We start from the raw sequence: 13230 nt of genomic DNA on the forward strand, positions 1-13230 counted from the left end.
AAAAGAGTATGCAATAAAAACAAGCCTTCCATCCCAAACCCTCTTCCCACTGGTCCCATTCCCAATGGTACCATTTGACAACTGGGAAGACTTTCACATATTCTTTCTAAAATAATCCTTGCATAGATGTGGACATGCTTTTTATTTTCTTAAAAAAGAAGGAAAACCACACTAATGAGGGAATATTACACACTGCTTTGTACCTTGATTTCACACCTAACGTTTTGTCTTCAAGATTTTTCTCTAAAAGTACATATAGGTATGTCATTATTTTTAACTGCATATGTTTTCCATAAATTACTTAAATTATCCTGTTATTATTGTTAATTGCTGTCGAGTCAATTCTGACTCATGGCAACCCCATGTGTGCAGAGTAGAACTGTTCCAGAGAGTTTTCAAGGCTGTGATCCTTCAGACGCAGATCACCAGAAGGGTCTTCCAAGGCATCTGTGAATGAGTTCGAACCATCAATTTTTTGGCTAGTAATCACCATTTAATCCTTTGAGCCACCCAGCGATTTCCCTACTGATGATGATACAGATTTTTTCCCCAATGTTCTGCTAACTAAAAACAATGTTACAACGTCATTCTACATATATATTCATATATACTTGAGTTTATTTGTATGATAAATTCCTAATGTTATAATTTCTGTGTCAAAGAGTTTGTATATTTTTAACTTTGAACAATAACGCCAAATAATCTTCCAAAGAGGTTTCACCAATTTACAAAAATGTGAATTATTTTCCTACAGACTCAGAACTGATTATCAACATTTTCTACTTCCAGTAATTGAAAGAGGTTTAAAAACTTTTGTTTTAATTTTTATTTCTTTAATTACGATGTTGAGTGTATTTTCATGTTTATAAGCCATTTGTATTTCTTTTTTTCTGTGAACAATCTATTCATGTCCTTTCTCCTATTTTCAAGAGAATAGGGTTCTTAAATTGTTTAAAATTAATTCCGAAGACCTAACTATTTACCACGGAAAGCAGTATTTTGTCTTATGTTTTACAAAATTTACTGCAATTCCTTCCATTTACTTTTGGTTTATGGTATTTTGCTGTACAAAAGTTCTTAAATTTTACACCGTCAAAAAGTCTAATATATCTTCCTTCGCGGCTTCTAGGTTTAGGGTCTTATTTAGAAAGGTATTTTATTGCTCCAATATTTGTAACATGATTTCTTCTAGTTCTTTAATTCATTTTTTAAAATTATTCCATCTAGAATTTTTTATAAAGAATATGGGAATAATTAGTCTCCCCTGCCCCAACCCCAAAATGACTACCAGTCATCCTAACAGCCAGCTATGGAATAATCCATCTCTTCCTTACTGGTGTGAAGTGTCATCTTAGGTTTTTACTAAATTCCTATTTCTGGGCTCTGTTCCATTGATCTATTCCTGCACCAATGACAAACATTTCTAATTACTATAGCCTTATCATTCATTTTGGAAACTCTGGTGGCATAATGGTTAAGTGCTATGGCTGCTAACCAAAAGACTGGTGCTGGCTGCTAACCAAAAGGCTGGTGCTTTGAACCTACCAGGCACTCCTTGGAAATTCTGTGCAGCAGCTCTACTCTGTCCTATAGGGTTGCTATGAGTCGGAATCAACTCGACAGCAATGGGTTTGGTTTTGGTTTTTTTTAATCATTCATTTTTATATCAGGTAATGATAGTTACCCCTTCATAGTCATCTTTCATAGTAGTTTTCATGGGTATTAGGTTTATTTTTCTACATGGATTTTATCACAAGAGACTAAGTTGACTGCCGTATTTTATTTCTAAGAATTTCTTTTCCCCTTCGGAAGTAAATATTATCTGGTGAAGCCGTTTATTTTTTTTAATGAAAACCTCAATTATAAAGCTATTTTCACACTCGAGATTTTTAAATCAAAATATGGAGCAAAAATTAATTTGGCAGTCTTTGAAGTGAATCAACATCTCTTTGACAGCCCTGGTGGCCCAGCGGTTAAGAGCTCCACTGCTAACCAAAAGGTCGACAGTTCAAATTCACCAGCTGCTCCTCGGAAGCCCGATGGGGCAATACTACTCGGTCCTATCGGGTTGCTAGGATTGATGGCATCAGGTTTGGCTTTTGGGTTTTGGTTGAGATTTTGTTTCATTTACATATAAGAATAAAAAACAATATAATTGTTTAACTCCCAAAGGAAAATCTTCTGCATTTATAGTACTTTTCACTTCTGGTATATTGTCCCCTTAACATTTAAGGCCTCTGGCACAGCTTTTAACCAGAACCCATTAAAAGATGAAATTATAAAAACTTCTAAAGGACTTAGAAACTCTAAAGTACTTCTACTTCTTTAACAGAAGATGTCCAACTTTTTCTCAGTATGATCGTTTTAAGCTCCAGTATTCCAAATAAGTATATATATTGTCTTTATTTGATCTCTGTGCAACAGCAATCTTGTCTGATAATTTAAGCTCTTAGACGCAACTTATCTTCTACTTTAATGACTGGATTTTTTTTTTTTAATAATTTTTATTGAGCTTTAAGTGAACGTTTACAAATCAAGTCAGTCTGTCACATATAAGCTTATATACACCCTACTCCACACTCCCACTTACCCTCCCCCCGCAATGTGTCAGCCCGCTCCCTCCTTCCAGTCTCTCCTTTCGTGAACTTTGCCGGTTTCTAACCCTCTCTACCCTCCTATCTCCCCTCCAGACAGGAGATGCCAGCACAGTCTCAAGTGTCCACCTGATACAAGTAGCTCACTCTTCGTCAGCATTTCTCTCCAACCCATTGTCCAGTCCCTTCCATGTAATGACTGGATTTCTTAAATACCAATATAGACAGACCACCTAAATCAAAGACGTTAATTGTGGCAAGAAATGCTTAACAAAATTCCTTTTCGGTTACTGTAACTACAAAGGATATTCTGCTGACTATAGCCCTCAACGTTAACATTTCAAACTGTTTTCTTTAAATAATATACTTTCCCGACAGAGCAGTGACAAAGATCAACGCATTTCTATCTTCTGGACAACAAAAAGTTTTCACAAATAACTAGAAAGCAAGTTTGAGCTCTTAAATCTGTATGACAAGTTGTAGTTTAGCTTTATTTTACAACCAAAGATCCTTTACTTGAATTTTGCTCGAAGAATAAGTTGTGGTTCATTTATTCTTAAATGAAATCTACTTCTTAAAGCCCTAGGATCCTATGATAAAGTTTAAGACAGCCAACTGTGGCACTATAGGCAAGTGTGAATGTTAATCACTTTCCTGATTTATTTAAACTAATTTTTGAAAGATTGTTGTTGTTAGGTACTGTCAAGTCAGTTCTGACTCATAGCGACCCCATGTATGACATAACAAAACACTGCCCAGTCCTGCGCCATCCTCACAATTCTTGCTATATTTTAGCCCACTGTTGCACCCACTGTATCAATCCATCTCAGTGAGTGTCTTCCTCTTTTTCATTGACCCTCTACTTTATGAAGCACGATGTCCTTCTCCAGGGACTGATCCCTCCTGATAACATGTCCAAAGTACGTAAGACAAAGTCTTGCCATCCTCGCTTCTAAGGAGCATTCTAGCTGTACTTCTTCCAAGACAGATTTGTTTGTTCTACTGCCAGTCCATGGTATATTCAATATTCTTTGCCAACACCATAATTCAAAGGCATCAATTCTTTGGTCTTCCTAACTGTCCAACTCCCACATACATATGAGGTGATTGCAAACACCACAGCATGAGTCAGGTGCACCTTAGTACTTAAAGTGACATCTTTGCTTTTTAACACTTTAAAGAGGTCTTTTGCAACAGACATGCCCAATGTAATACACCATTTGATTTCTTGACTGCTGCTTCCACGGGCGTTGGCTATGGATCCAAGTGAAATGAAATCCTTAACAACCTCAATATTTTCTCTGTTTATCATGATGTTGCTTATTGGTCCAATTGTGAGGATTTTTGTTTTATGTTGAGGTGTAATCCATACTGAAGGCTGTACAATCTTTAATCTTCATCAGTAACTGCTTCAAGTCCGCTGCACTTTCAGCAAGCAAGGTTGTGTCACCTACATATCGCAGGTTGTTAATGTGCCTTCCTCCAAATCTGCTGCATTCTTCTTCACACAGTCCAACTTATCCGATTATTTGCTCGGCCTACAGAATGAATAAATACGGTGAAAGGATACAACTCTGACACACATCTACGCCAGTATCCCCTTGATCTGTTTGAATGACTGGTTCTTGGTTTTTGTACAGATTCCTCATAAGTACAATTAAGTGTTCTGAAATTCCCATTCTTCACAATGTTATCCATAATTTGTTATGATCCACACAAACAAATGCCTTTGCATAGCCAATAAAACACAGGTAAACATCTTTCTGGTATTCTCCGCTTTCAGCAAAGATCCATCTGACATCAGCAATGACATCCCTCATTTAATGTCCTCTTGTGAATTCGGCTTCTATTTCTGGCCGTTTCCTGTCAATGTACTGCTGCAATTGCTTTTGAATGATCTTCAGCAAAATTTTACTTGCATGTGATATTAATGATATTGCTCGATAATTTCCACATCCCGTTAATCACCCTTCTTGGAATGGGCACAAATATGGATCTTTTCCACTCGGGTGGCCAGGTAGCTGACTTCCAAATTTCTTGGCACAGACGAGTGAGCGCTTCCTGCATTGCATCCATTTGTAGAAACACCTCAATCGGTATTCCGTCAATTCCCGGAGCCTTGTTTTTCACCAATGCCTTCGGTGCATATTGGAATTTTTCCTTCAACACCATCTGTACTCGATCATATGCTACCTCCTAAAATGGTTAAATGTCAACCAATTCTTTCTGGAACAGTGGCTTTGTATATCCTTCCATGTTTTAAAAAATAGCTATTCCCATTTTGCCTCAAAATCCAAACGATGATAATTTACACTTTTTTTCATTACTAATTCCCCTAACATGCTCACTAATAAATTCCATTGAAACAGCAGACATGGAAATAAATCCTCTTGCCTACTCTTAACTCCCTTACCCACAAATAGGCCCTATCCTTCAGCTCCATTTCCATTCACAGTCTCTCCTCATTTGAACCTTTAAAACAGCAAGAATAAGGAGTTTGTTCGCAGTTTCTAAGATATCTACCTAACATACGCTCCTAATGACATAACCCATGAGAGGATTTCGCCAAAATGAGAAACATCATACAATGTGGCTACTTCCCAGGCTTTCCTGATCCTTTCCAAGAAGTTAATTCCACCGAGCCAGATGCACTGATCTCTAATATCGCCAATGATATTCTTGCCTAAAGTTTCATGATTCAGAAAGGAGTTCTGAAACTTAACAAAAAAGTCTTTTCAATTCATTTTCTTCCAAGGTAAGTCTCGTAAAATACAGGCAAAAAAGTTCTTTCTGAATTATAATAACTGGAAAACTCTACACTCTGCCCTCATTTATCGACATGGTTAGGTTCCAAAGACCAGGTCATTATATGAAATCGGTGTTGTGCGAAAATGGAAGCTGACCACGTCAGATCACAAAATGGAGAATTACTGCATCATTACATAACTGCCAAATTACATTACCATGTAATTGCCAAATTACATCATTTCTTAACTGCCAAACCACTGAGACTCATGGCTCACTCAGCCAAGTTGATATATAACTTTAACCATCACAGCCAGCACTACTCTTGTCGCACCTCAATGTTCATTACTGCCAGTTGTATACATCCTTAATGTGCAAAATAATCAGATTTTTACTATTGTTATAAATGTGAGATGTCAGATAACAAGGCAGTCAATAAGTGAGAAGGTATATTAACTTCTAAAATTGGTATTAATACCTGTCCTAGTTATCTGGCACTGCTATAACAGAAATACCACAAGTGAGAGGATTTAACTAACAGAAATTTATTTTCTTACAGTTTAGAAGACTAGAAGTCCAAATTCAGGGTGCCAGCTGTAGGGAAAGGCTTTCTCTCTCTGTCATCCTTGTCTCTTCTGAGCTTCTGCTCCTAGGCGATCTTCATATTGGTTGGCTTGTGTCTTCCCCATTTCTTCCTGCTCCCTTGTTTAATCTCTTCTATATTTCAAAAGAGACTGACTCAAGGCACACCCTATACTTATCTTGTCTCATTAACATAACAAGGATAACCCATTTCCAAAGGGGATTATAACCTTAGGCATGCACAGAGGTTGGGATTTACAACAGATATTTTGGGGGGACACAAATCAGTCAAGTACATTCTACCCTCTGTCTTCAAAAAATTCATGTCCTTATCATGTGCAAAACACATTCACCGCATCACATTATCCCAAAAGTCTTAAATCAACTCCAAGTCCAGAGTCTCATTTTCCGAATCATCTCAATTAAATATAGGTGAGATTTTAGGTGTATTCCATCCTGGGGCAAATTTCTCTTCACCTGTGAACCTGTGAAATCTAGAATACAAGTTATTTCCAAAGTACAATGGTGGGACAAGTAGGTGCAAGGTAGACATCTCCATTACAAATGGGAGAAACTGGAGGGAAAGACGGGATAACAAGGACCACGCAAGTCCAAAACCCTGCAGAACAATTTACATTAGCTTTCAAGGCAGATAATCCTCTGCTCTTTGGGCCCATCTGGGCAAGGGCAGTCCCCTCTAGACTCTGGGTGCTGTCCATGCTCTCTGGACACTGGGTGGAGGCTCATCAGCCCTGGGCTTAAGCTCAGCCTTCCAGATCCACTGGGACAGCAACTCTGCTCCCTTAGCTTTGGGCAGGCCCCATTCTTCTGCCCCATGGGCAGGGCAGCCCCACTCCCTCAGCTTTGGGCAGAGGCCCCATCCTCCTGGCCCCACATTCCAGAACCTAGTTGGTAATGATCAGACTCTTTGAAACCTAGGAGGCCATGGCTCTACCCTTTGACACCCCAGAGGCCCTGGCCATACCCCTTGAGCCCAAGGCAGTTCTGTTTCCTGTGCTCCTTCCAACAGTTCTGCTGATCTCTGAGCTGCTCCAGGGACGGTTCTTTTCTTTTCTTAGAGAACAAGGGATTAGCTCCTTTGATCTGTTTCCTGCCTGCAGAATTCCATGAGGCAGACAGGATTCTCTCTTTTCGTTCTCTCTGTCCCCTTCGGTCTAAACTGATGGGTTTTCTGCTGTGGGAGTTGGTTAGGTCCATCAGTTACAGGCTTAAATCTCTTTAATGGAAGACTGTGCAGCCACATCATCCTTGGTCAAAATTCTAGGATATGTGGCTTTAGTTCATACAAAAGAATTTTCCAAATCTTTAAGGTTTGTTTTCATTTTACACAGTTCATGTTAAAGTCCATCTCACATTTTACTGTAAGCAGCAAAGAGAAACCATGTGACCCCTTTAAGATCTTGCTTAAAAATCTTCTCAGCCAAATATTCAAGTTCATCATTTACAAGTTCTACATTCCACCACACATTTGAACATAAATTCAGACAAGTTCTTTGCCACTACAGAAAAAGCACCGCCCTTCTTCCACTGTCCAACCACATGTCCATCGTTTCCTTTTAAAGCCTCGCCAGAAGCACATTTAACGTCCACATTTCTCGCGACATTCTGTTGCTGGTGCCATATGTGTTCTCTAAGATGACAGAGACATTCTCTGTGGTTCTCCTCACTTCCTTCTGAGCCATCATCAGAATTGTCTTCGATGTCCATAATTCTACCAGCAGTTTCTTTAAGGCACTCTAAGCTTTTACTATCAAACACCTTAAAACTCTTCCAGCCTCTACCTATTGCCCAAATTCAAAACTGCTTCCACATTTTAGGTATCTGTTAGAGCAGCACCCCACTCTTCCAATACCAAATTTTGTCTTAGTTATCCAGTACTGCTATAATATCTCCAGTGGGTGGCTTTAATAAACAGAAATTTATTTTCTCACAGTTTTGGAGGCCAGGTGTCCAAATTCAGGGTGCCAGCTCTAGGGGAAGGTTTTCTCTCTCTGTTGGCTGTGAAGGAATGTCCTTATCTGAGCTTCTGCTCCTAGACTATCTTCAGGTATCTTAGTACATGTCTTTCCTCATCTCTTCTGCTTGCTTGCTTGTTTAATGACTTGCTGGAGAATGACTGAAGACGACTGAAGACGCGCCCTACACCGATCCTGTGTCATTAACATAACAAAGACAATCCATTCCCCAATGGGATTATAACTTTAGGCACAGAGGTTAGGATTTACCACACATATTTTTTGGGGACACAATCAATCCATAACAGTACCTAAGGAATGAAGAAGTATAAATGAAAATCATATACAACATGATCTTTTGTAAAGAATCTTCTAAATTAAAAACAGTTTTTTCAAAGTACGCACGTGTGTCGCATATACATTCGTGGTCCCATAAAGCTATAACAGAGTTCAGAAATTCTGATCGGAGAATAGGACACAGCAACATACTCTGCAAGAGATCCCATCTGTCTCTCTCTAGCTCTCCAGGTTCAGCATTCATCCTGGCCACGGGGCAGCAGGGGAAAGGGGTCCAGGAGCCCATCTGTGGCCTCCTGTCCCACTGTGCTCGCCTCAGGCAGGGACTGCACAGACGCCACTGGAGCTGCTGAGGGGAATGCCCCTCTGGAGACTGCTGCCCAATTCAGCCCAGGTGCCCTGCATGTGACCCCCAGGCCTAAGGCTGCAGCTCCTCCCGCGGACGTCTAATGGTCTGGCAGACTGGGAAGGAAGGTAGAGAGGATGGACAGGAAGGGACCAGTGGCTGGCTGGAAAGCGAGTGTGCACTGTACTCCAGTGGTGGTGGAATTCAAGTTTTTTCACAGTCAGTCAGTATGGAAGCAGCGTGAGTCCCGGACCCAAACAGTAACCATCCTGAGCGTCTGTTTCCTGTATGTAATATGATGTTCGCATTACGTCCAAATCACATAACATCCTATTTCACAGAACGTATTGTAGACAGTAAGCAATGCATACCTGTATATTTTATTTGAAAGAAATCATTTTTAAGATCAATATTCCACATATAGCAATCTACATGATACAGAATGTAGGATCAACCAAAATATCCTATTCCCCAATCTATTAAACAAAGAAGAGTTAAAAGAGATTGTTTCTAAGAGCCCCTCCACTCAATGGAAACACTAACATTATAAGGATCTGTGATTTTATATATTTAAAAGCATAGGAGGTTAGTTAACAAGGTCAACAGTATATCAATTACATTCATGGCACAAATCTCCAAATGAAAGAGATGATCAGAATGGAAGTAAATGTTTTTCTGCATTACTTTTTAAGGAACTAACTTGGGATTTATCATACATCGCATTTTTGGATAGATGTTTTAGCTCTCTGCTTTCTGAGGGCAAGAAATCATTCTTATACATCTTTATCTTCTGAGACCGAGTACAATGCCTTCCACATGGCAGAAATAAATGTGTACAGAGTGACTGCTGATTCTCAGTGTCTGTTTATTCAGTAACTGTCACTTATGGAACTTAATAACAGAAAAAGGAAAAATAACTAATTCTTGTATTTTAACAACAATTAAACATTATTGAAATAGTTTAATTTCCATTTCTAACACAACTAATAGTAAAAGAGAAATAAAACACGCTGAAACATCTGCATCTGTCTGTGTTTAGACCAGTAAACCTCCCATCTTAATGGGAAAGGAGGAAACGGCTCTAACTTACCATATATATGAAAAGAGGCACAATGCTCTGCAACGCTCCCATGTACTGTCCGAGAGCTATATTAAATCTTTCAATATAGAGATCGGGAGGGCTGGCCTGTGTAGAAGAACATAAATGTGATCATTCTGGGAAAGCAGGTATAAAGCCCTATTGCCACAATCTGAAATGCAAATATACCTAGAAGGAATTCAAAATGCATAATGAAGTACGCAGATAAAAGGAGGAGGCTAACCCCCTGAAGTTTAGTAAGACTTCTCTATCTTTGTTCCAAAATCTGTGACGCAAAACTGAGATTCGGTTTAGCCATCTTTAAAAACTATGCAAACTTAACATGCTACTTAAAAGGCTTGCTCTCTTAATATGTTAAAAGGGCACATTCAAAGTTAGGACAAATGATAAAATTATGTGAATTATATAGGCATTTCCTATAGAAACCAAACTACGTTTGGGCCTGAAGGAGAGAAAAAAAGAAATTCAAGGAAGTGGCACAGACTTAATAAATTAGAATGGCTTATGAATGTTTACAATGACCTTAAGCCAAACCAAACCAAACCCAGTGCCATCAAGTCGATTCCGACTCATAGCGACCCTATAGGACAGAGTAGAACTGCCCCACAGAGTTTCCAAGGAGCGCCTGGCAGATTCGAACTGCTGACTCTCTGGTTAGCAGCCGTAGCACTTAACCACTACGCCACCAGGGTTTCCACAATGACCTGACCTTAAAAAAAAAAAAAAATTAGGCCCTGTTAATTCTGAGGTTTTTTTGGGTTTTTATACTAGCTTGGTTGTAAAACACTTCTGTAGCTGCTCAGTTATAAGCATCATTAGCTGGAAAGCAGGGACTAAAATATACATCTGCAACTCTGGATAACAATAAAAAAAAAATGTAATACATGCCTGGTATTTAACTCCTTACCAAAAACCAAATCATGAAGTATCGAAAGAGAACACTTCAAACTGTGTGTTTTCAAAATGCATCCATGTAAAATTTCATTTTATTCTCTGAAGCTAAATGGATCAGGAACCATTTTAATACCGAAGAAACACACAAATGGGCAAATCATTGGCCTAAGACTAGAGAGCTAGGAAATGAAAGATCCAGGTCTTCTCACAAAGAATTCATTCCTGGGGCTGGGAGCTGGTGTGTGTATGGGCGGGGAGGGGTAGCAGACATAGCACAAAAGATAATGCAAACAAATTTGATTCTATACACATTCTCACTTGTCGCAGTCTCATAACATGGCAACCAGATCTGATAAAGTCTTGCCTTCAAACAAGGATGTAAGGAAATGCCACATTTAACAATTCCTAAATATTAAACATGTTAAATTATAAAAGCATTTCAGTTGGACTGTTTTAGGAATGTCCAAATGTTCCAATACCATTTTTAAAGAAGACTTAATTCATATTTTTTCAATCCTCCTTAGATACTTAGGATATGTGTAGTGAACTGCCCTTACTTTTCCCAATTCATCTTCCATTACTGAGTGCTTAGCAGTTTTTGTACTGTGCTAGGTGTTTTATTTACATCTCTTTTTTTTGTCCTCCTAACTGCCTGCAAATTGAGTGTTTTCCCATATTACATATGAGGCAATTGGGGCCCAGAAATATTTAATCGCTTGACTATGGTCCCACAGCTTATAACCAAAGAACAAGACCCAAACCTTGTTCAATCTGACTCTTCAGTATCTATTTGAATTCTTTTGTTGACACCCTGAGACCTTTAAATAAAGTTTGAACTTCTCAATTTAGAAAGCATAGGGTCGCTATGAGTCAGAACTGATTCTACCACGAGTTTGTTTTAGTCTACCTCTCACTTTTCATATTCTGGTTCTTCTCCCATGCAAGCCCAGCACACAGATCCCCTGGAGCTACTAGCAGTTCCCAAACATCGGGGTTCTGTTTTAGGCCCTCTGACTGTCCTTTCTACCTGAACACCCTTCTCCCCATCCCATAACCAGACTCACTCTGGCTCATTTCTCCTATTTATCCTTCAAGACTTGTCACTTCCTAAAAAAAAAATCTGAGCTAGATGGCCCTTCGATGGGACAGGACCACACTTCCACACTTCTCCCAGTAGGGGGGTGGGGAGGGGGAGATCTGCCACTCAACTCCAAGCCCCTGGAGGACAAGATCTGAGTTTGACACAGTAAGTCTAGATAAGTACCTTTATTGCAAGAATAGAGTCTGAAGTTTTATTTAAAAACTCTATTTTACTATTTTACAAGGCTATATTAGGCAATTCATTTAGTCCTCTGAATTTCAATTTCCACACATATAAAATAGGAAAAACACTAATTGTGTTATTTCCAAGACGTGCTGAGAATCAAAAGCAAACGTGTACATGCTTTGAAAAATGTCAAATATTATACACACAAATGCAACTAATAAGAGCAGGCAAAACTCCTTTCTGAATGAAGTACCCATTTGTCTAATATTTCAGAAAAACCCATTAACAATATTAAGAGCATTCTTTGTAAACTAAAGAACTTGAGGGAAAATGATTTCGAATTGTGGGCAAACTTTCAACTACAACTAATGAGCAGAATCACAGGCAATATCTTCCTCTCAACTGCTTCAAAGAGCTCTGGAAATGATATTTCAGTACTCAAAGAAGTAAATTTTAGCAGTATTACATGAAAAGAGAAAATCTGAAGAGCTGATATATTAAAATAATTTTCCTTTTTCATAAAAAGATATTTTATCTATCCAAAAGGTAAAAGTATGAACACTGATCAAAAGACACATTTAATCACAGACAGAATAAATAAAATTGATTCCTTCATTATTCAAAAATTCCAAAAGCCTCTAAGGTTCTGAGCATTAAAAGTACTTTCTGTACTAAACGAAACATCATAACATTTACTTAGCTTTTTTACTTCCACATTTCACACAGCACATATTCGAAACCTTTTAAGTGACAGGACTCTAAATTATCACAGTCTTCTAATATAAACCCAATCTCTTTCCTAGGAACCTCGTAATAGACTGCCATTAAAAAAAAAAAAAAAAAAAACTAATCAAACTGTTCCTCCTTAAAACTTAAGTTCAATATACTTTGGGCCCCATTGGGGAAATTGCTACCTCTTTGATTTACATTATTTCAACATGAATGTATGTCTTGGACATTAAATGAACTTTTCTATACCTAAAATAAACAAGCTTCATTTTCTTCTCAAATAAAACAAGAAAAAAGCTACCAGACAAGGAATAACTATTATTCCAAACTTGTTTCAACTTTTTCACAAAGACCTAGGTTTCCTGAAATTGGTAACACAGCTGGGCAGGACTGTTTAAATTTCTCTTTTTTTTTTTTAGATGGGTAATGCATTCATCTGGTTTAAAATTCATAAGAGTTCAACAGAGTTTACCTTTCATTGCTTCTCCCCAGCCACTCTATTTCTTTTCCTGATCTAACCAACACTTATAGTTCTTTTATGTCCTTCCAGAAGAATTTTGCATATACACAAAAAAATAAGTATTCCATTCATAACCCTTTTCACACAAATATTAGCATACTATCACACTGGCCTACGCTTTCCTTAACCACGTATTTGGAGACTGTTCTATTCTAGCAGTTCTCAAACATTTTGGTCTCAA

At 38.4% G+C, this 13230-nt stretch overlaps 1 protein-coding gene across 3 annotated transcripts in view; it reads right to left on the bottom strand.

The window, feature by feature from the left end:
• Positions 1–13230, bottom strand: part of CACUL1 (CDK2 associated cullin domain 1) — a 65163-nt gene that overhangs the window by 18623 nt on the left and 33310 nt on the right. For 2 of the 3 annotated variants that reach the window (XM_049855053.1, XM_049855052.1), the window contains exon 4: positions 9631–9726. The exons of the other annotated variant lie outside the window; for it this stretch is intronic. In XM_049855053.1, the coding sequence (XP_049711010.1) occupies positions 9631–9726 (96 nt within the window). The remainder of the gene's footprint in view (positions 1–9630; positions 9727–13230) is intronic. 3 annotated transcript variants of the gene reach the window in all.

The sequence above is a fragment of the Elephas maximus genome, chromosome 16 (genome assembly GCF_024166365.1).
Source record: "Elephas maximus indicus isolate mEleMax1 chromosome 16, mEleMax1 primary haplotype, whole genome shotgun sequence".
Taxonomy (NCBI): Eukaryota; Metazoa; Chordata; class Mammalia; order Proboscidea; family Elephantidae; genus Elephas; species Elephas maximus.